Raw genomic sequence first — 22014 nt, forward strand, 5'->3', positions numbered from 1 at the left:
AAATAAATAAATCTTTGAAAAAAAAAAAAGGTTGGGCTGGTGAGATGTCTCAGTGGTTAAGAGCACTGACTGCTCTCCCAGAGGTCATGAGTTCAAATCCCAGCAACCACATGGTGGCTCACAACCATCTACAATGAGATCTGATGCCCTCTTGTGGGGTGTCTAAAGACAGCTACAGTGTACTTATAATAAATAGATAAATAAAGTTTTTTTAAAAAAAAGGTTACCTGGGAATCATCTAGAAAGTTTAATATAAAACAATATCAATAAAGCCAGACAGTGGTGGCATACACACTAAAAAGGCAGAGGCAGGAGAATTTCTGAGTTTGAGGCTAGCCTGGTCTACAGAATTGTAGGACAGGGCTACACAGAGAAACCCTGTCTTGAAAGCCAAACCCCAAAACTAGATACCAAAGATGCTATTAAGAGAAGTTATAGATAGGGGCCGAGGAGAGGCTCAGAGGGTATGTTGCTTGGTGGATCCACAAGCTGTCCTCTGACCCTATCTACACTGCCAGGACAGTCTTCTACATTCAGATACACATACAAAAGTGTTCAATAAGAATATATATTTTGGGGGGGCTGGAGAGATGGCTCAGTGGTTAAGAGCACTGGCTGCTCTTTCGAAGGACCTGAGTTTAATTCCCAGCACCCACATGGTGGCTCACAACCATCTGTAATGGGATCTGATGCCCTCTTCCGGTGTGCATCAAGACAGCACTCATATAGAATAAACAATCTTTTTTTAAAAAAGTAAAATTAAAAAAGAATATTTTCTAAAAGTTATAAACCGAGGCTCTGTTCCCAATTTCTCACTATAGCCAGTCCTTCCTGCACTCCAGCAGCGCTCCTGGAAGTGCTGGGCTGAGTGCTCAGAACCCCCCCTCCACCCTCCCATGCTCTCTTCTAGCCTCCTAGGCACCAGGCATGCATGTGGTTCATATACATACACAAGTAAATCTTCAAAATATATATAAATAAAAGAAGTGGGCTGGCAAGATGGCCAGGTGGGCAAAGTGTTGCCACACAAACCTGACAACCTTCGTTCTATCTCCATATAAAAGTGGAGAGAATGGATTTTATAAAGTTGTGTTCTTTCACACAAGCACCTTGGCACATACAGCCTTCCACACACTATAGACACAATAACAAAAATTTTAACAAGAGAATAATGACAAAGGACACGATTTCTTTTAGGCTCCCCCACCCCTTTTTTTCTTTCTTTCTTCTCTTTTTTTTTTCCCCAGAGCTGAGGACCGAACCCAGGGCCTTGTGCTTGCTAGGCAAGAGCTCTAACACTGGGCTAAATCCCTAATCCCTTCTTTTTTTTTTTTTTTTTTTTTCTTTTTTACACAGGTTTTCTCTGTGTAATCTGTGAGTCTGGAACTCACTCTGTAGACCAGGCTAGTCTCTACTCACAGATCCACATGCCTCCCTAGTGCTGGGATTAATGGTGGACACCATGCCTAGTCTGTACTTGATTTTTCTTAATCTTTAAGAGAGCTTTTCCAGCCTGGCCTCTGTTACCTGGACTAGGGAGACCATACAGGAGCTGGGGTTAGGACTAGTCAGGACAGAGAACCGCTACTCTGGAGGGTAAAAGGAGTCTCTGTGGCTCAGTGCTAGCTATAGCCAGACTACCAAGAAGTAAATGCCTTCTCCTACAAACTCTCTGCTGTTTGCTTTTCAGGGTACACAGGGCCTGCAGACGGGAGCGTCCAATTCTCAGAATGGAGACATAACCCTAAGAAAATAGGTAGCTTCCGCAAAAATTAGCAAGGACGGCCACTTTTTGGCTCAGGTTTTGTTTGGCTTGGTCTGTTTGAGACAGGGTCTCTTGTAGCCTTACCCGAAACTCTCAAGATTACCTTGAATCCTGATCCTCCATGTTTCTACCTTTCACGTGTTCGGATGATGGACTCAAGTCCATGGCTTTAAATAGCTCTGCTTCCTCACATAGGAGGACATATAGCCCAAAGTTAGGTCGAGACTTTTGGTTTTGATATCAAGGGAAGATGCTCTCTGTGCTGGAAACAGGTCTCCAAAGCCTGTAGAGAACAGGCTCAGTGGTGAGAGGCGAGAGACCGCGATTTCGCGGCTCCGAAGGGCCTCAGGAGGTTGTCACCACTTCCTGTCTCGAGGTGGCTCCGCGCTCTGCATTGCACTGCAGCTACATTCGCGTACCTTGAATCCACGCCCAGCTGGGATAAACCTTCTAGTGACTTTAATTCCATCTTGTTCCTTATCTGTTTTCAGTATACAGAAAACAGAAGTGACTCGAGGAGGCCCTTAGCACCTCAGGACCTTTGGGAAAGTGGAAATGTGGAAGCGAGCGTTGGGTCCATCCGCTTCCCCAGAGGACTCCAGCCCCCAAGCTCTCCAGGGAGGCAGGAGCAGCCCAGGCCCTGACGACCGCCTGGGAGCCTGTTGCTAGGGGCGTTGCGAAGGAGGGGCCACAAGGAGAGCTCCCTTCCGGGAGGAGGGCAATTAATAACCCGGAAGCGATCACCAGTGCGGCGCTGTTTAAAGATGGCGGCGGAGGAACCTCAGCAGCAGAAGCAGGAGTCGCTGGGCAGCGACTCCGAAGGTACGAATGGAGGGAAGGATGTCCTGTCCGGGCTAGCGGGGGCAAGCTTCGGCCGGCCGTTCCCGAGGAGCTCGGGGAGTCAGGGTCCTGGGGACTGGGCGCAGTGTGCGACGGAGCCCTTCACCGCGTCTTCTCCCCTCCCCCTCACAATGGAAGCAGGGCCGCGGCGACCCCCGGCCGGGCGGGGCGGCCAGGGCCGGGGCTCGGCCTCTCGCGCACGCCTGGGGCGGGGCCTGGGCCGCCCCGCCTCTGCCAGTCCCGCGGCCTCGGCCGGCTCTCACAGTCAGCCCGCCTGAGTCCTCGCAGTCGGCCTAGGCCTGGGCCGAGCTGCCCGCCTTTGCCCGAGCTGCTGAAAGGCGTTGAGTAACGCCGGGCTTCCAAGATGCCATCAGCGGCTCTTTTCCTTAGAGCTGGTTCTTGCCTTTCAGCTCCTTTGAGCAGATCCAGGCATTGTTTTTCTAGATCCCTAGTCCTTAAAAAAAAAAAGTCACACCTTTTCCTTGTCTACCAAGAACTTGGGCTCTAGGGGTTGAGTAAGTCTCGAGTGGGAGGGACAGTCCTGTTGTAGGACACGGTGGGAAGCTCAGCTGAGAACCTGGGATAACCAGGCCTCAAAGGATGGACTTTAAAAAGCCAGTCATACACGCACACCCTACTCTAACTCCACACTATATTCTAGAGATTGAGGACTAGGAAACCTAGATACGGAGAAAGAAATTGTTCTCCACATCTAAGAAGGATCCAGGACTAGAATTAGTGTCTCCTGACTCCGACAATAGCTGCTTAAGAGTCTTCAGAATGAACGTCCGGAATCCATAGGTAACTCTCGAGAGTGCTTAGGTGGTAGTTGCTGCTGGCAGAATCCCAGCGTATTTTGGTGATGGGAGCAAGGTGATGGCATTAATCCATTCTACAGGTGAGGGGAGAGGGCTTTGTGGCAGGTGACATGTTCAAGAGCTCAGACTGGAATTCTACAAATCTGGACATGCTCATAACCCTTCACTGGTTTTGACCTTGGGCAAAATGGAGTCACTTCTCTGTGTGTGTTTGTTTTTTTTTTTTCCAATTTGGAAAATGAACAATACATGAGACCACGGAAGGACAAAGGGTGTGTCTCAGTAAAGTGCGTGCTTAACAGGATGCTCTCATTCCATCCAGGGCTCCACCCCTTCATCGTGCTTTCTCGCAGAGGCTCACTTCCCCAGAGCATTCCCAAGATGCTACAAAGTTCTGATAGAAGGCAGGGAGGAGCTGCAAGAGAGCTTTGGGGGTGATCTTTACTTCATCATTTTATTTATTTATTTATTTATTTATTTAATGAGGTTGCTAGAAATAGAAGCCAGGGCTTCATACCCGCAGGACAAATATATCTTTACCACTGGGCCTCAACCCCAGCCCTATTATTTATTTATTTATTTATTTATTTATTATTTATTTATTTATTTATTTTTGCTTTCAAGATTAGGGCTTGCCATATTTCCAGAGCTGATCTCCTAGGCTTCTTGATCCTGCTCTGGTCTCCTGGTCTTGTCTGTAATTGCCCCCTTGTTTATTTTTATTTGATTCTTTAGAGATTGGCTACACAGACTTACGGTCTTCCTGCCTTAGCCTCCCAAATGACACCATACCCAGCTACCTTCTCCAAAAGTTGAGGAAATGAGAACTCAAAGAGGGAAGGACTTTGCTGAGAATACACAGTGGGGTGTAAGGCATAGGGTTCCAGATTCCAGACCTGTTCTGCCAAAGCTTCCTGCCTTAGATAGTCAGACCCCACAGGAACCCTTAGTTGGCACTTCTTTTTTTCTCCTTTTTCTAGGTGTTAACTGTCTGGCCTATGATGAAGCCATTATGGCTCAGCAGGACCGAATTCAGCAAGAGGTGAGGTGCTGAAGAAGGTTGGGGAGGGAGTAGCTGAGGACTCTGTGGTGAAGATGCATAGTCAGGGCCTGAGGCCTAATATCTACATTGAAGCCCTCCCCTCTCAAGTCTATTTTAGGTACTTCATTCTTTTATGGGGGTTGCTGTGCCACTGGATGGCCCGCCCAGCACCCCTTTTGTAGGTGTTAGGCATGGGTTACTCAGTGTCCTGCCTCCCTGCAGATTGCTGTGCAGAATCCTCTTGTGTCAGAGCGATTGGAACTCTCAGTCCTGTACAAGGAGTATGCTGAGGATGACAACATCTACCAACAGAAGATCAAGGTGGGATCCTGGCCAGAGGGACAGGAGGGAGCCTGTTTCAGCCCTGCTTCTTGTCTGGCCTAAAGTCTGAGAGGGTTGGGTGTTGGGTGGGGACACACCTCCTATTGCTAGTTCTTGAAGTGTGCAGCCTCTGGACTGAGACCTCCATTCACATCAGATTGCCACTCAGCAGCTGTCTTCTTGACAGGTCCTTCAGTGTCTCTGAGCCCTGTGTGTCCTCATCTGTAAAATAGGGACAGTGAAAGCATCTGCCTGTAGGGTGGCTGTAAGGTTGAGGTAGGTGATGCTCAGGTGGGCCCAGGTGCAAGCTGGGCGGGCACTGACAACTCAGTAGCCAGCCAGGGCCCAAACTTGCTGGTGTTGGGGATGGGTAGATTGGTCACAGAGACCTGTCCTATAGTCTGTCTACTGGATCTTTGTGGAGGACAGACCTCTTCTGTGTGTCCCTGCTGCATCACTCAAGCTGAGGCAAGCTTTTTTACCAGTCACCCCAAAGGCTGGGAGCAGTGGTGGTTGAACTGTGACCCTGATATGAAACAGTATTTAGTAGACAGCCTGAAGGGTTAAGAAGTGGTGTGCTTCCAGTCTTCCTCTAAAGATCATAGGTGTTTGTATCCTCTGCCTGCAGCTGGGGCCTTCAGGTGGCCAAGCAGGTATCCCCCTTACAGGGGCAGTGCAAGAGCAAATCTGCCTGAGAGGTTAACTGGGAGGGCATCATAGCTCAAACGTAGCCAGGCACGGTAGTGAGTATCCACAGTTACTCCCCTGTTGCCAGAGAAGCTTTCCTGACTCTGAGCAGTTGGCAGGTAATGAAAACTTAGAATGGTATGTAGGGCTGAGGTACAGCTAGCTTAGTAGTAGCATGAGCCCAGTGTTTGCAAGGCTGTTTTAAGTTGTCCTTAGCACCTGAGGGGAAATGTGTGAACTAAATAACCCCTGTTCAGCATAGATCAGCTGCCTGCAGTCTGATCTGCATATACCCTTGCTCCAAAATATATGTGAGGAGGTAAAGGCCCTGGATTTTGAGCCAGGTAGACTTTTACTCTCCAGTTGGATGACCTCAGGCCATACTGGATCTCTGGCTAGAGTTATTTTCAGCCCATGGGGCAAGTTTAGGGAAGGTGTTGAATTGAGTGCTGCTGTGCCCAGCAAGCACTTAGAAAGCAGTAGGCTCTTCCTCTCTCATGTGGCCAGTTAGTAGAGTGATGCCCCATCTAGGGCCACCTCTTCTACTAAGCTGCCCTGTAAAGCCAACAGGAGATCCTCGGGTTCTTATCATTGAGTCATTTAGCCAACTGTTTGAATATTTGAAAAGAGCTGTTTACAGCAAGGTACCTCAGCACCTAAACTTCCTTCCTGTGTACTGTGCTTAAGCCCTCTAGTTCTTCCTGGCTGCTGATAGCAAAACCAGGCTGGGTATGTACTTGGCTCCTGTGTGGAGTAGACTTTGTGAGGATGTGAGGAAGTGGGCATGAGCCCTCTACAGGATGCCTGGCAGTATGTGCCCAGTGAGTTTACAATAGCAGAGTGGCTGGACTCTGAGCAACCTTAGTGCAGTGGTCATGTTACATTTGTCAGGCGCTGGAGGTACTACATACACTGGGGACTTAAACACAGTCCTGCTTCTGTGATGCTTACAGGGGGCAGTGCAAGACAGATACAAACCAAAGGTATACGGTGGGCAGCATGTCTTTAATCCCAGGAGAAAATGAGGCAGGAGGATCAAGGTCAATCTGGGCTAAATATAGCAAAACCCTGTCCCAACTCTAACACACACACACACACACACACACACACACACACACACACAAAATTTGGTTGTTAGAGGTGGTTAGTACTGTGGAAAGAAATAAAAGGGAGAATTTGAATTTCCCTTCCTCCTTCCTTCCTTTTCTTTCTTTCTCTTCTCTCTTTTCTTTCTTTCTTTTCTCTCTTTCTTTCTTTCTCTCTCTTTCTTTCTTTCTTTCTTTCTTTCTTTCTTTCTTTCTTTCTTTCTTTCTTTCTTTCTTTCTTATTTGAGGCAAGGTTTTCCTGTGTAACAGCGCCCTGGCTGTCCTGGACTTTATGTAGTGCAGACTGGCCTTGAACTCCAGAGATCCTTCTGCCTCTGCCTCCCGAGTGCCGGGGTTAAAGACATGTGCATCCATGACTGGCTGAGAATTTGCATTTTAAATAGGGGTAGTGGGCAAGAGCCTCTATGAAAGATTTATTTGACGAATAGACAGAAGCAAAATGTCAAGTGGCAGGGTGTCCAAGGGTAGTGGGACTGAGGTGGTTTAGTAAGTAGACATGTGGGTAGGCTAGGGCTTCCATGAAAGCCAGTTTGGCCTGGGAGTATCTGGGTGCTTTCAAGGATACAGACAGGAAGAAAGCTTAGTTGTAAGGTTACTGTTGCTTCAGCGGGGTGAAAATAAGTTTCAGGAGACAGTGGAGGAAGAGGGGATAGCGAGGGGCTTTGGCAGTAAAACATTAAGCAGGCATGATAGACCAGGAGTGAGCTGTGTAGTGATAAACTTGTGTGCTAGGTGTGTTGAAGGAAGAGTCTATGGGATCTACTGTTCAGTAGATGTGTCCGGGCAGAAGTGGGTCATCTCTGAGGTAATTGAAAGCCTGGGTGAAGATCAGGTTAGTGCAACCAGCTTCGGCAATGGAGATGTCTCAGACATGGAAGAGGTGCAGAGAGGCAGAAGCATCTAAGGTGGAACTCTGTCTAGGTTTGGTGGTCTGGAATTTCAGCACTCAGAAGTCCGAGGAAAGATTACAGCAAGTTCAAGACCAGCCTGAACTGCAAAATGAGACCCTGTTTCAAAACCAAAATGAAAGGAAATACTGTATCTGTGACTAAGAGATAAAGAGATAGTCAGGCCTCTGGTGTTTATAGGGCAGGCAGGAAGCCCTGCGTTTGGGTATGTTGTAACTGGTAGGTGTCTTGAAGAAGGGTACTGTGTCCTTTAGTGGAGCCTTACCCTTCAGCATGGAGAAAGATGAGGGGTAGCATGGGAGAGGACAGGTGAAAAGGAGATGAAGTGTAGTGCTGCCACTGTCCCAGGCCAGGCTGGGGAGAGCTGATACAGTAGCTCTAGGTTGTTCTTAACCTTAGCCAGACAAAAGCCTCCCACAGAAGTTTCTGTTTTTATTTGGAGGCCTACCTGGATCTTATGTCTCTGGAGTCAAAACTGGTAGGGAGCTGTCCTTGAATTTGTAGGACAGGAGTTGGTAGTGAATATTGGGGCAGCTTAGTGGCAGGTGAGATGTCAGGGCCATGTTCTCAGTGGGAAGGGACTCTCATTACTGACAGTTGTCTGAGGAGAGTCATCTGAGGAAGGAGCAGGCATAAGGGGTGACCAGGGCCAGGGGTGTCCAGGTGGGTGAGAGGCCTGCTTACCAAGCAGCACTAGGAGTCAGTGTCATGGATGTGCTTCCTGTGGAGGAGGCAGAGCTGATGGAAAAGGCTGATGGAGATGGCCTTGCAGTGGGCAGCATGGTTAGAAGGTGAAAGTGTACTGGGGATTTGGTTTCACTTCAGACTGTAGGGAGAGCTTCTCTGTGTGGCTAGAGCCCTGCTGAGCAGGGCAGCTGGTCGCGTGGCCTGTCCTGTTCCCCTGCTTTGTCTTGCTTGCATTTGAAGACCTTAACAGCCACATTAGTCAAGGACAGATTTAGTCACCTGTTTTTAAGCAACGCTCTAGCCAGTGATACCCACATAGCTTAGCAGCTGGTGACCATACAACCATTGACATATAAGTGCATAGCATCCAGGAGCCTCCAGGGAGGACTCTGCCAGTGGGTGACTTGGTGTCCCCATTCAGAAGCCAGGAGATGGGAACCTGGAACTCAGTTGCCACCTGCTGTTATAGCCATATCTTGGACTGGTGAATGTTAAGCTTGGCTGTTCCTCTGCAGGACCTCCACAAAAAGTACTCATACATCCGGAAGACCAGGCCTGACGGCAACTGCTTCTATCGAGCGTTCGGCTTCTCCCATTTGGAGGCACTGCTGGATGACAGCAAGGAACTGCAGCGGTGAGGACGATGGGCGCTGGGGGCTCTTGGCCTTCTCCTGGGGACGTCAGGGCCTTAGGCCAGCCATCAGTTGGGTTGCTCTTGGTGGGTGTCCTTGTCTAGGCAGGACTGGGCTGGCTAGGGCCTTGCTCCGCTGGCTGAGGAGCCCATATTGGCTTCCCATTCCTCCCACCTACAGGTTCAAAGCCGTGTCCGCCAAGAGTAAAGAGGACCTGGTGTCCCAGGGCTTCACTGAATTCACAATCGAGGACTTCCACAACACGGTGAGCGAGCCCGCCTGTCTCAGGCTGGGTTAACAAGAAGGGTGGCTCTCCAGGATATGGTAAGGATGGCCTCTTGTCACATATCTTCCCCATCTTACCTTTTGTCCCTGGGTGGGGCAGTTCATGGACCTTATCGAGCAGGTGGAGAAGCAGACCTCAGTAGCTGACCTGCTGGCCTCCTTCAACGACCAGAGCACCTCAGACTACCTTGTGGTCTACCTGCGACTGCTCACCTCTGGCTACCTGCAGCGGGAGAGCAAGTTCTTCGAGCACTTCATAGAGGGTGGCCGGACTGTTAAGGAGTTCTGCCAGCAGGTAGGTGCCACCTCCTCTCCAACTCTGCCCTGGGGCTCTCCTGTTCTCTTCTGTGTCAGGGTGGGGCATGCCAGGGTGAGCTGTGGGAGCTGGGAAGGGTCCTGGGCGAGGCCTGACCCGCCCCTATGCCACAGGAGGTGGAGCCCATGTGCAAGGAGAGCGACCACATCCACATCATCGCCCTGGCCCAGGCCCTCAGCGTGGCCATCCAAGTGGAGTACATGGACCGCGGGGAGGGCGGCACCACCAACCCGCACGTCTTCCCCGAGGGCTCCGAGCCCAAGGTCTACCTTCTGTACCGACCTGGACACTACGATATCCTCTACAAATAGGGCCGGCTGGCCTATTGTGCCCTGCCTGCCTCCCCCTGCCAGGCGCTAGACATGTACAGAGGGTTTTCTTTTTTTTCTTTTTTTTTCTTTTTTTTTTTTTTTTTGTGGTTGTAAATGGTCATATTTCACTCCTCCCTTTTCCTGTCACAGAACCTTCCATGTTTTATTAAAGGGGATGCTGGTGGTGAGCCCGCGTGTGCGTTTCCCTGCTCTGCTGCCCTTCCCTACCTGCCTGCTGGCTGCTGTGTGTCTGTCTGGCTGTCCCTTTCCCCAGGACGGGTCCCCTCGCTTTCCACCTATCTACCGCCAAGCATTCCTGCCAAGAGAAGTTTGCGGGGACTAGGCCTTCATGGGTCCCTTCTGGTTCCTTAGCATTGTGCTGTCTACCTAGGGCCTGCCCTCTCTTCCTTAGCCTCCCAAGGGCTTCTGTGGGAACGGCTGAAGTTCTTGGGAACTTGACCAGAAGTCACAAGCCACCCATACTCACAGCACTTACAGACTTGCTATTCTGGCCAGGGACCCTGATCACAACTCTCTGCCCACCTTCAGGGGTCTGCATGATTGAGGAGTCCTGGGGTGAGAGGTTTATGGGAAGAAGCTGGCCTAGAGTAGGTAGAGGAGCCAGGCATCCTCAGTGGGCCCCTGGAGGAGCTGACCTAGTGAGAGAGACACATTCTAGTAGGGCTTTCCTGTTACCTATTCCCCAGAGCCCCTGCCTGTGCCTGCTCTGCACCCCCTTTGCTTGGGCCATATCTGCATTACTTGCCTTTTTGCCTTCTCCCCACCCCCAGCACATGTGGGGTCTCAGCCCAGGCTGTGAGCTCCTTGGGGGCAGGCCCTCAATAAATGTGAAGTGCTGCTGCCGCTGCCTCTGCTGTCTAGCCCATGCATCTACCCTCCTAGCTCACTCAGGGCTGCTGTAGCCTCTTGAAGCAAGGTGCCCAAGACACCATCCCTACCAGGGGCTACCTTCCTCGTGGGAGGGGGTCAGGGGGGACCCAGCCAGACCCAGACAGTGAAGGCTGAGCCAGACAGCTTTATTAGGAGGTTTCTGAAAGGCAGGGCTGAGGGAAAGGACAGAACCGCGTGGTGGCCAAGCTGGAACAAGCTGTAGGCTTCTGAGACCTCTCAGAGCTGGGAACGAGGTCCTACAGGCCCAGGTGGGTCTGAGGGCAGAGCAGATAGATTAAAGGGAATTGAGGACTTCTGGAAGCCCCTGGGCCCCCTCCCTGCCTTCACCGCCCCACTGCATGTAGGTAAGCAATGGTAGATTGAGCGGGTGTTAGAGGGCCAGGTTAGTGTAGAGCGGCCACACCATACTGGGTCAGGCCCTGCTTACCAGTCCTGTTCAGGATGGGCTGTGGGAGCCTCAGGCTGGAAGGCAGAGGACAGTGAGAGACGCCCCGGGGCATTGGAGGAGGGGGTAGGCTGACCTGGGGCGGCCAGGAGGAAAACAAAGGCACGTACCTACTGGGAAATAATGGGGCAGGCGCTCCCGGTAAATGCCCTCGTCCTTCTCCAGGAACACACAGATGATGAGCCGATCCACCTGTGCCAGGGAGACTTGCTCAGCCTGGGCGAGGCCTCCACTGGCCTCTCAGTCCTGGTACTGTGTGCTCCCCCAAATGCACCTGCCCTTGCAGGGTCTTGACTACAATGGTTACACTGTTTACCTCAGGAGATCTGAGAATTCACTGTACCATTTATAGAAGGGGTTCAGGCTGTAACACTTGCTCCTTCCCTTTTATGTCTCACAACAAACAAGCCTGGCCTAGGGAGTGGGCCGGGGAGGGCAGGTACCAACCCGCCACACCAGCTTAGCGCTTGGCACTCCTCCAGCTCACTGCCAACCGCTCTCTCAAGTCTCACCTTGTCCTTGTGCTGCTCCAGCCATTCTCGCAGCGTAGCCAGCACTACCTCCGAAGCCTCCTCATTGGGGTAGCCTGAGGGGAGGGTCTGGTGAGTCCACATCTGGCCCCACCCTGTTCACTTCTAGGACGGGGGTGGGGTGGGGAGAGGAAGCACTGGCCACACCAGGCCTTGCATTTCCAGACTCACCAAACACGCCTGTGGAGATGCATGGGAAAGCCTAAGGAAGAGAGGACAAGACGACATGGGGACTTGGTCACTTGGTGCCTTCCCTGATGCCTATGCCCCTGCCGCCAGTTGACTCTTACCACCGAGCGCAGCCGGTGCTCCAGTAGCAGGTCCAGGCTGCTCAAGTAGCAGCTGCGGAGCTCGGCCGCCTGGCTGGCCGTGGGTTGGCCCACAGCGATGGGCCCCACTGTGTGGATGACATCTAGGGTTGGGTAATGGCTTCAGTCAGCCGGAGGTGTAGGTCTCTCCTGCCATCTCACCAGAAGGACCTCACCCTTGCAGCACACACCTGTGACCCGCATGTCACTGCTACGTGGTGGAAGACCTGGACATTGCCCTCTCACTCTCTGGCTCTCCTCCCTGCTGCAGCTCCAGCCCCTTGCCATCTGCTATCTGGGGTGTCAGAGGGGCCAGGCCCTTATACATAACGTTAGGACGCCCCCTTTTGGCTGTGGGCAGTTCCCCTCCAGCACTCACGCTTGGCTGGCAGCCGATAGCCGCAAGTGATCTTCGCTTTGCCGGTCTCGCAGTTCTGCAGGGTGCGGCATTCGTCCGTGAGCAGGGATCCCGCGGCCCGATGAATGCAGCCGTCCACTGCAGGGACGAAATGAGCTGTCGGGTTCCCCGCATCCCTGAAGGATCAGGCAATGACACCCCAATCCCAAGAAACTCCAAGGCACTTGCCCACTTGGCATCACAAAGTTCTCTCCAAGGCTGCTCTTGTTTCACATCTAGGGAAACAAGCTCCAAGGAGTTGCAGTGAGCCTTGGAGCAAAGAGACATGGGGCGACCGGCAGGGGGCGCGCCTGGCCCACCCTCTTGCTTCTCTGCCCGGTCCTCGCTGTCCTGAGGTTAATGAGATTTAAGAATTTAGTGGGATCCCAAAGCTCACCTTTTGACAAGGCCACTTCAAATTCCAAGCCTCAATTAATCCTGTCTGAGGAACCGAGCCACCTTAGTTCCAAATGACAGATCCAACCCCGCGCCTGAGCCTAGCTTTTCCAGCTCCTTCCCATTGGACCAGGCCTCTCAGGTGTCTCTAGCTTCTCAAACCCTGGTGGGGCAACTAGCAGACTCGTTAGCATTTAGCACATCTTGCTTAACTAAGGCCGGCTTGGGGCTTGTTTATCCAAGTGAGGCTCTTGGGATTCTCTGTGACCCTGGGGACCCAGGCCCAGATATACAACTCTTAATGTTGCTATATTCTAGAGCCAGCAGAAGCCCAGAGGCAGCTCTGCTACTGACTCACCCTGGAACCACGTAGCTTTGCCCAAACAGGCTGAGGCAAGTACTGGTTTGCCCGTCTCCTCTAGATTTTCTCCTGTTTACCAGGATCTCAACTGGAAAATGTGGCTAGTGGCCCTGGAGATGGCAGGGCTGACGGAGCCCAGGCCTACCCTTGAGAAGGTCTACTGCCTGGCACTGGCTGTATGGCATCAAGCAAGCAAAATGAACAAATAAACAAGAAAATTCTGGCTCCATTTTACAGATTCCTAACATGAAACCCTTTCTCCCTCCTGCACCCCTCCAAGTTCTTGGCTCAGGTCTGGGCACACCAACTAGACACCCCCTCTTTTTTGTTTCCTCTGTTTCCAACTACACCTAAATTTCAACCTTCCTCAGATCTGGCACTGGGTGGTTTCCCAGAGTTGGGGAACCCTGGGAATGGCGCAGGACAAGGTATTTCAGGCCCCTACTCTCCTCTGCAGGATTCTGCAGTGCGGGTCCTGAGAGTCCAGAGCCTGCGGGAAGCCTGGAGTTCACAGGAATCGCAGTGTTTCTGTCCTGGGTGGGATGTCCCAGAGGACCCAGCACTGTACAGAGCAGAGCGGCAGGGGAGGCGAGAAGCCTGAGTAACCCTGGACACATCACTACTTCTCTGGGTCTAATAGAATGCCCACCTCATAGGATGTTGGAAAAATAAATGTTACAAGGTAGCGTAGTGCCAGGTATGGAACCCAGGGCACACAATCTACAGCCAAGCTACACCTCAGTGCTAAGTAAACTGACCTTTTTTTTTTCTTTCTCATATTTGTTGTGTTCTGGTTTTTATCAAGCTATGTGATCTCATGTAGCTTGGGCTAGCCTCAATTTAAACTTAAACTCCTAACCTTCCCACCTCCATGCTGAGCAAGGAGCTGGGGGAGGGAGTCCACCACTATGCCAGGCTCTGATTCTATTTTAATTTTTTTTAGATTTGTTTATGTCCCTTTATGTGTATGAATGTTTTGCCTGCATGCATGTCTGTTCACTGTGACTGTAGGATCCTCCTGCAGAGCAACACTTGTTCTGGGCCCCAGAAGTCGGGCTCTAAGTCTTGTTAGTTAAGCAGTGTTGGGCTTGATCAGATACAAAGTAATTTACCCCTTATGATAACATGACAGTGTCAGGCTCACAGAGTGGGCCGGGAGTCCGTGGGGAGGCGAGGGAGTCCTGTGAGGTGAGCACAGGGATTTGTGGAGGTGACATTCTTGGAACCTACAGGCCCTGGCTGGCAGTCTCACCCTCCTGGCACTCCACTACCTGCTATTCCAGTGTGAAGTGTCTTGAAGGTGACCTTGGTTGGCTACAGGGTCATATGGAAATCTAGACCCTGCTCAGAGGAACAGGACTGCAGTCAGTCCTTTGGGCTGACCTGGGGAAGTGAGGGCACAGAGGACTGGCACAGGCTTTTCACCATGAGTGAATGCCAGTGACTTTTGCCTTTAATCCCAACAGATGGGAGGCAGAAGCAAGTTAGAGTAAATGGTAAAGTCCTTTCTCACCAAACAAACACCAAGATCTGCAGCTCAGTCTAAGCCTGGTTAGCATCCTCTTGTCTACTTGATCCGATATGAGCATTCCTCCATTGGGTGGAGCCGGTCAGCCTCCATTCCTCCCTGGTGGACCTCCTTGCAGTAAGCACCTTGAGGTGCTGAGCCAGACCCATAGATTGTCTTGTTGGAGCCTTACACCCCACTCAGGAGGTACTGCCAACCTCTTCTTTACAGAACAAGCTGAGGCACGGATAGTAAAACTTGGCACAGATCACACTCTGGGCACTGAAGGTTTAGGGACTCTCTGGGACCATGATGTGGCTACTTTTGCCACCCCACAACCTCTCTACTCTGAGTGGGCCAGTGCTTGTCTGTCTCTGGCAACTGTTTCTGTCATCTTCTGTCTCCCTGCCCTCTTCACCCCTGCAGTCTGGCACTTACCCTCTCCCTGAATCAACACATCCCCCAGAAGAGTATCTGCCCTGGGGACTCTGGTCTCTCTGGACTGTGCAGCTAGTCCATAGGGCTGTAGACTACTGCCACCCACCAAGGTGCTCTCAGAGACACTAGCTGTTTCCTCCCTGGCCACTCCTCTGCTGCACCCTCCCTAATCCCTACATCTCACTGAACCCAGCCCCTTCCCCTCCTGTCTAGTCAGTCCCCCAAAGCCTGGGAGATGCTAAGGGACACCTCCTGGTAACTGGATAGATCTAACATTCATCTTGGGACCTTCAGAAGGTTCCCTACCTGGCCCAGCACAATCCTCCCCAACAAGACGGGGAGTGGGGCTGGCAGGGGCTGTCTCATGCCAGGGGGAGAGGGCTGGACCCTGACCCTCTGCAGACCAATTAAAGCAGGCTCCAGTGGGGACCACTCCAGTAAGGCACTGAGGACTGTTGGCTACTATTTAGGGTGCTGTAATATTCATGAAGGGAAGATTAGATATTTAAATTTATTCAGCAATAAATGTGTCTCAGTGGGGGAGCATTCCTCATGCTAAACAAACAAGTGAGCAGGGGCTAATTAATTATTTACAGGAACAAGAGGAGCCAGTGGCCTAGGGGACTCAGAGGGCAGTTGTACCCCTGCCAAAGGGTCAACTGTCCCCATTCCCTTCTGCCACTCTGTGGAGCTGGCCCTGTTACATCCCCTACTAGGATTTCTCTCTCTCAAAATTCAGGCCAAAGATTGCTGGAAACTTCGGGTTAGTTATTCAATCTCTCTGAATCTCAGAGCCTAGGTGTCCAAAGATCTGTAGGGAACATTGATTTAGGCCGGGAGGCAGATAACAGGTAGGCAACTGAAAGCCAGAGAAGTCAACAACTCCTCACAGCTGGAAGTGGAGTGGAAGCCAAGGTCTCTAGGCTAGGCCCTGTCTTACAAGAAGTGGAGGCAAAGGTTCAGAGAGGCATAGCTATGAGTCACAGAGCAAGAGAGGATTCTGGGTAACTCTCACCTCTGCCCTGCCCATCCTGGCCTCCTATAGACTCCCCTCTAGGAGGAAAGCAAGGGGGAGCCTGGAATGGAGATCCAATTTGTAGAGTGACAGCCAACTTGGCCTTGGGGAAACAGGCAAGGAGCTTTCAAACCAAGTCCCTCTTTCTGGGCTCTTCCATCGTGTCTCCAGGATAGTCTCTGTACTTCTCTGTGCCTCAGTTTCCTCAGCTGTCAGCAAGCCCTTGTTGCTTGGTGTGGGCATTTGGGAAGAGACTGCTCCTTTGTTTATCACGCTGTCAATACTCACAGCTAGGTGGCTTCGGCTCAGCCAAGGGCAGAGGCCTGGGCATTGCTGCAGCTCTTCTAGGAAGACAGGCTGTGTGTGGGAGGGGCTGGAGGCCTCTGTCCAAGAAGGTATAGAGAACCCCTTCCCATCTGGACATTCAGTCTTGCTTGGTCTCTGGCCTGGGGACAGCTCACAGCAGCCATACCTTAGTGCAGCATATGGGTGCCAGCCAGACCCTGTGCACTGGTCCTTGTCCATCTCCTTCTCAGAAGGAGAGCCTAGCTGAGCAGATGGGGAGCTGAGTCTACCGGAGTGAGGAGCTAAGGCAGATTCCTGAGCTGCTGACCTTTGGACTCCCACCCTCAGATAGGACTATGAAGACCTACTGGGTCCTAGAGCCCTTCTCTCCTGGCTTGCCCCATACTTTCTTCCTCTTCCTGGGTAGAACTTGTGAACCAAGACACTGATGTTGCCTAGTTAGAACCCAAACAGCCAACCTCTGCTTGTCCTCTCTGGAGCAACATTTCGTGGACAGTCCTACTCCAATGTCTGCTCCAGACAAGGCCTGGATTGGGCCCAGGGAAGGACACAGAACCCACCCCTCTGAGGCTGTATCCTGAAGATGGCCAGGCGGGTGGGTGTCCCGGGGAGAAGACGGATGGGCGACATCACTGGGATGTGATCTGACATTCATTACGGGGTGAGATCAGCTCCTTAAATGGGGATTTGAAAACATTAGGGCTTCATTATGTACACAACCACGAGGCTCGTTCATCATGCGCAATCACTCGCGTTATTAAAGATCTGCAGCGGCCGGCCCTGTGCAGGGCCTGGTGGCATCTTGCCTACTGGGGGCAGGGCAGGAGTGCAGTGGCCCAGAGATAGGGGCCAGAGTTGCTGAAGGAGGACTGATTCTCACTCCTCTTACTCATGGAAGGCCAGGTACTAGGGAGGGTAGGAGCAAAATGAAGCTGCAGATAGCCCTCGTGTCACTCAGGGGAGGAGCTTCCAAGGCACTGTCCTCCCAGTGGTCAGGAAGGGGCAGCTGGTGACCCAGGGCCTCTGCCTGGGTAAGGAAAGACCTATCACACTCGGCTCATTGAAACCTTTTGTGGCTCACGCCAATCTACAATATGAAAACTCTGACGGCAAGTCAGGACTCTCTGACCCTGGAAAGCTATACTCTGTACCCAAACATGTAATGGGGTGGCCTCAGGCCAGCCCTGTGTGTCACACTACCAGGGAAGAGGCAACAGAGATGACATGAGAAGATGGAATGGGACGGGAGTGGGAAGGGGTATGAACAAACCCGTTCAGTGGTCCACTCTGTCCCGCTAGCATGGGACACTGTAGTGGAGCCCTGGCTAATAAAATATACTGGGAGGGACAAAAGAGAGTCCCAGCTTGTAAATCCGGGGGCAGGAGTACAGGACTGCAGTCCTGGGGGGCAGGAACTGTGGATTAGGCATCTGGGAACCCCCGACACATGTGCCTAGCTGAGTGTGAAGAACACTATCAGTTTGCATCTAGCCTTTTTGTTTTAAGATTATTATTTTTAACATATATGTGAGAACACCGTCACTGTCTTCAGACACAACAGAAGAGGGCATCGGACCCAATTACAGATGGTTGTGAGCCACCATATGGTTGTTGGCAACTGAACACAGGACCTCTTAACTGCTGGGCCATCTCTCCAGCCCCCTGCACGCAGCCATTTTTGAGGGTCCTTCTGTGATTCACACTTCTCTGTGCTAAAGCTACACCCCTGCTCCTGCAGACAACCCCAGGCCCAACACTGTGGGTCCAGCAAGCTTCCTGCTGCTTCTGAGTCCCACAGGTGGCCAAAGAGGGATGAGGCAACCTCCTCGAACACCCTGGCTGCCGAGCGCCAAGGCAGCCCACAGGCTATGGAGGCCATCATTCATCAGGGCAGCAGCTCCAGCCTCACCAGAGGCCATGGAAGCAATCACAGATTAGCAGCAGTGACCGCAGTGGCTTGCAAAGAATTGACAGGAAGGCCATGCTGGGGTCCCATGCTCAAAGGCCTTGCTAATCCTTGCAGGAACAAAGGAGAATGAGGGGAAGAGAAAGCAGAGGAAAGGGCGATAGTAAAGGATGGTGAGCCAAAGGGAGCGAGAGCGGTTAGAAAGGGATGGAGATCAGGCAGATAGAATAGACGTGAAAGGAGCCAGTGAGAGGGCCAGCCAGCCACTGAGGGCTGGGTACTGTGTGAGGGAGAGGGGACGGGGCTGTACACACAAGTATCAGGCCATGGCCGAGCACAGCGGCAGTTGACAAGCGTGCTCCCAGCCCATGCTGTCCACCTGTGTCTGCACCTTAAGTGGTCTGATGGTGTGCATGGGAGCAAACAGATCTTGCATAATCGTCAAGGGAAACAGAATACCTAGCTTGGTTCAAGATGGTGCTCAAACATGGCGGGCTCTCCATTCCTAGATTTTGGGGTGTGGCCAGCAGGAGAGACCATCATCAGATAGGGAGTCTGGGCAGGAGGACAGAGGGGCAGCAGGCACAAAGGCCTTGTGCAGGGGATGGCTGTAGGGGATGCGCCACCATTCTGGCGTCTCCCAGACTGTGATGCTGGGCTGTAACTATAGGGGTGAGGCAGTGCAGGGTGGCCCTGGAGCTGATGTGTGCACAGATGGGTAGATCCACAACTCCTGTAGCTTTGTGTGGGGCTCATAACTTGTAAGGCCCAAGCAGAATAGAGGGTGAGGACAAGGGTTCCTTCCCCCTTCCTAGCCTGCCTTGCCCTCCGCCAAGGACCTGTCTGACCCCAACCACTGGTTCCTAAAGTTGGCCCTTTGGGGCGCTGGCTGGCTGGGGCAGAGAAGTTGACCATGCCGGCAGAGGCGGCAGCCCTGAATTAATCTGTCACTAAGACTTGGCCATGGCAGGCGCAGTCATGATTTAGATGAATAATTGAAACGCTCCGATACATTTATTATCCCTTTAGTGCAAAAGTGGCAGAGAAAGACGAGGGGTAATTGAAAAAGAACGCACAAATCTCCCGAGAAAGCCGGCTCCTCCTCGCCAAGTAAACATCTCGGTGCTAATAAACAGCTGAAGCGCTTGGGCCTTGTCGATCCCTATCCTGATTTAGGACCCGCCTCCCTCCTTACCATACAATAGGAGAGTGTTTCAGACGTCTTTTATTGAGCCAATAACTGGCTTTCCACAGGGAGATAGGGCAGAGGCATGGGAAAAGAGTGGCCCAGGTGGTCACCAGCGCTACCAGGAGACTAGGACCTCCCTAGGCCATCAGGTCCTCTTCACTGGTATCTCTCCATCCTGCCAGCCTGGTAAGCTCCTAGTCAATCTTCAAGGCCCAAGTCCCAGCATCCTTTGCTTGAGAAACCTACTTCTAAATGGGTCACTTGAGTGCAGAGCAAAGTCCTGAGTCCCAGCAGACAGTAGGTACCAACAGATCACTCTCTGTCCCTTAGCCCCGGGCAGACACATATAGAGAGCACAGTATCTACTCCACTTGTGCTGGCTGAGCAGAGGCCACCGTGAGGGGCTCCAGAGCTCACTGTCCTGGGTCCTAAGCTTCACAGGAAGGACATTCTGGTGGAGGAGTGCGTAGAGCACTGTACAGTATAAGTGTGGTCTGAGAGTCCAGAGCTAGATCCAAGAGTGATGTGGCAGGATGCTTGGCTGTGTCTGTTGACCTGCGGCTGAAGAGACGAGACGTATCTAGGGTCATCATGAGTGGAGGACACATAGGGACAGATAGGGAGCTCTTAAAGGAGGAACTTCAGGTCCCCATGAGAGGTCCCAGGGTCTTCCAGGGGTCAGGGTGGGTGATGGGGTAACAGATGTGTCATATTTGAAGAAGGGGCATGTCCAGGTAGCTGCCAGGCTCTGCCTCCTCTCTCCACAGCCCGGTCCTGCACCTCCACCTGCTCCAATTTTATTAGCAGGGCTATATATCCCAGCCCCAGCCGCAGAGGCTCCATAAATCTTAGCTGCATTTAGATGAAAGGCCGGACTTAAAGTCTACTTCCTCCAGGGTCACTGCTCCACCTGTCTCCTCATCAGCCAGCCTCCCTGCACCCCCAAGGCTGAAAAGGGAGCCAGAGCACCCCATGGTTTAAGACAGGCACCAGGATGCCTGCAAACCACCCCTTCGCACAGCCTACTTCTGTGTGCTACCCTCAGGGGTGAGTCCCTCCCTTCATGGGAAAGTCTGTCCCGCCCCATATCCTGGTGATTTCTTTCCTTCTGAGGGACAGACAGAAGGCAGTGAAGGTAGTGATGAAGAATTGTCACACGGTACAAGGAGGGTTCTCAGAAAACAACTACAGCAGAGAGACAGGGTGAATAGTTGTGGCCTCAGCCAGTAGTCAGGGTGGGTCCCACTGGGAAACCTGCATTCAAGTAAAGGCTTTTTAAGAGGGAATGGAGCAGATACTTGATACCCTCAGGAAAAGCACACACACACACACACACACACACACACACACACACTCTGAAGGATGGAAGATACAGTCAGTCAGTGTAGGGGGCCCCCCCGGGCCCCCCCCCCCCCAGGCAAGAGTGTGCCTCTTGTGTCACTGACAGTACAAAGGCCCTGAGGCAGAGAGCACCTGACCCGGTGCAGGGAGGCAGGTGTGGTTCTCCGGAAGGCCTGGAGTGCAGAGGTGAGTCTTCAGAAGTGATTGGGCCTTCTGAGCCACAGTGAGGGCCTTAGATGAGGGCCTCTGAAGGGCGTGAGGGTTTTGAGCAGGTCAAGAATGGCAAGCTGAAAGGCCCACATGGTTCCTTCAGTTTTACTTTCCCCAGAGGAAACGCTAAAACCCTAGCTCCGCCCACGGATTCTCCCTTTCCTGCTGCTCTTCAGGCCTCCTGGCAGGGATCCGAGGCCTCCGGTCAGCTGAGGCTCCTCAATACCCTGCTCCCTTCGTCTTCCGGCCTTTACCTGTCTGTCCCCTCCACTCAGGACACTCTCCTCACCTCTCCTCACCAGTTCAGACCCTGCCTTCCGGAAATCTGCCTGGTGCTCATGCCGAGCAGGCAATTTGCGCTGAGCCCTGAGGTACCTGGTGCCTCCCACTACCCTGTCATGGCTGGTCTGTCAGCGTCCAACTCACAGTCCCGTACACAACAGGCACTGAGTACTAAGTGATGAATGAATGGGTGTGGGATGGGTACTGTGGTTGGGGCATGGTGTCACCAACCAGAGAGAGACCTGTTCCTCTTAAAGGGCAGGCTTGCAAAGAGGTCCCAAGGGCCTACCCATGGGCACCAAATCCCCATCCTGGGAAGCTGTGACCTCCACAGGGACAGCTAGAGGAGAGTGGGGAGGGAGGGAAAGCGTCTTCCGCCACAAACAGCCCCCTGCATCCTGGCTGGTCCCGACAGCTCTGAGTGCTGTGCTTATTTATTCCTGACCTTCGCTGCCCCTTTTATTTTTTCCCCCTTTTAAAACCTGGCCTGGGCCCCGCCACCGCTGCCGTAAACATGGCCCCCGGGATTTATCCCACGGCGCATTAACCCCTGCCCCCTGGCTCACCAATCATCCCGCCCTGTGCAGACAGTGGCTGCCCGGCAGCTGTGGGCTGAGGGGCTGAGTGAGTGGTGGAAAGCTGGTTGAGGCAGATGTGGGGCCACAGGGTTGCCCCACTAGGGGCACCTGCTACATTGGCCTTTGTCCCTCTGTCACTCACCTGTTCCCTACCTGGTGCTGTAGTGCTCACCCT

General features: G+C 52.4%; 2 protein-coding genes across 2 annotated transcripts in view; one reads left to right on the top strand and one right to left on the bottom strand.

The window, feature by feature from the left end:
* Window positions 1-2460: 2460 nt before the first annotated feature.
* On the top strand, window positions 2461-9783 carry Otub1 (OTU deubiquitinase, ubiquitin aldehyde binding 1). Its single transcript, XM_028770988.1, has 7 exons — window positions 2461-2587; window positions 4404-4465; window positions 4688-4786; window positions 8690-8808; window positions 8987-9071; window positions 9192-9386; window positions 9521-9783. Exons 1-7 carry the CDS (start codon window positions 2530-2532, stop codon window positions 9716-9718), a joined length of 816 nt encoding a protein of 271 aa, XP_028626821.1. The 5' UTR covers window positions 2461-2529; the 3' UTR covers window positions 9719-9783.
* A 951-nt stretch (window positions 9784-10734) lies between these two features.
* The window catches only part of Macrod1 (mono-ADP ribosylhydrolase 1), a 144729-nt gene continuing 133449 nt past the window's right edge, over window positions 10735-22014 (bottom strand). Inside the window, exons 5-11 of the mRNA XM_028770987.1 lie at window positions 12293-12409; window positions 11896-12017; window positions 11777-11807; window positions 11588-11661; window positions 11186-11267; window positions 11058-11092; window positions 10735-10884 (exon numbers count right to left, since the gene is read on the bottom strand). Coding sequence (XP_028626820.1) covers window positions 11088-11092; window positions 11186-11267; window positions 11588-11661; window positions 11777-11807; window positions 11896-12017; window positions 12293-12409 — 431 coding nt within the window. The 3' untranslated portion in view covers window positions 10735-10884; window positions 11058-11087. The remainder of the gene's footprint in view (window positions 10885-11057; window positions 11093-11185; window positions 11268-11587; window positions 11662-11776; window positions 11808-11895; window positions 12018-12292; window positions 12410-22014) is intronic.

The sequence above is a fragment of the Grammomys surdaster genome, unplaced genomic scaffold (assembly GCF_004785775.1).
Source record: "Grammomys surdaster isolate TR1022 unplaced genomic scaffold, NIH_TR_1.0 205, whole genome shotgun sequence".
NCBI lineage: Eukaryota > Metazoa > Chordata > Mammalia > Rodentia > Muridae > Grammomys > Grammomys surdaster.

What these genes read in the sequence shown, in the direction of transcription:
- Otub1 (XM_028770988.1), top strand. Translation starts at nt 2,530, where the DNA reads ATGGCGGCGGAGGAACCTCAGCAGCAGAAGCAGGAGTCGCTGGGCAGC. An exon ending in GCTGGGCAGCGACTCCGAAG is followed by an intron (nt 2,588 to 4,403) that starts GTACGAATGGAG and finishes TCCTTTTTCTAG; the next exon opens with GTGTTAACTGTCTGGCCTAT. An exon ending in TTAAGGAGTTCTGCCAGCAG is followed by an intron (nt 9,387 to 9,520) that starts GTAGGTGCCACC and finishes CCTATGCCACAG; the next exon opens with GAGGTGGAGCCCATGTGCAA.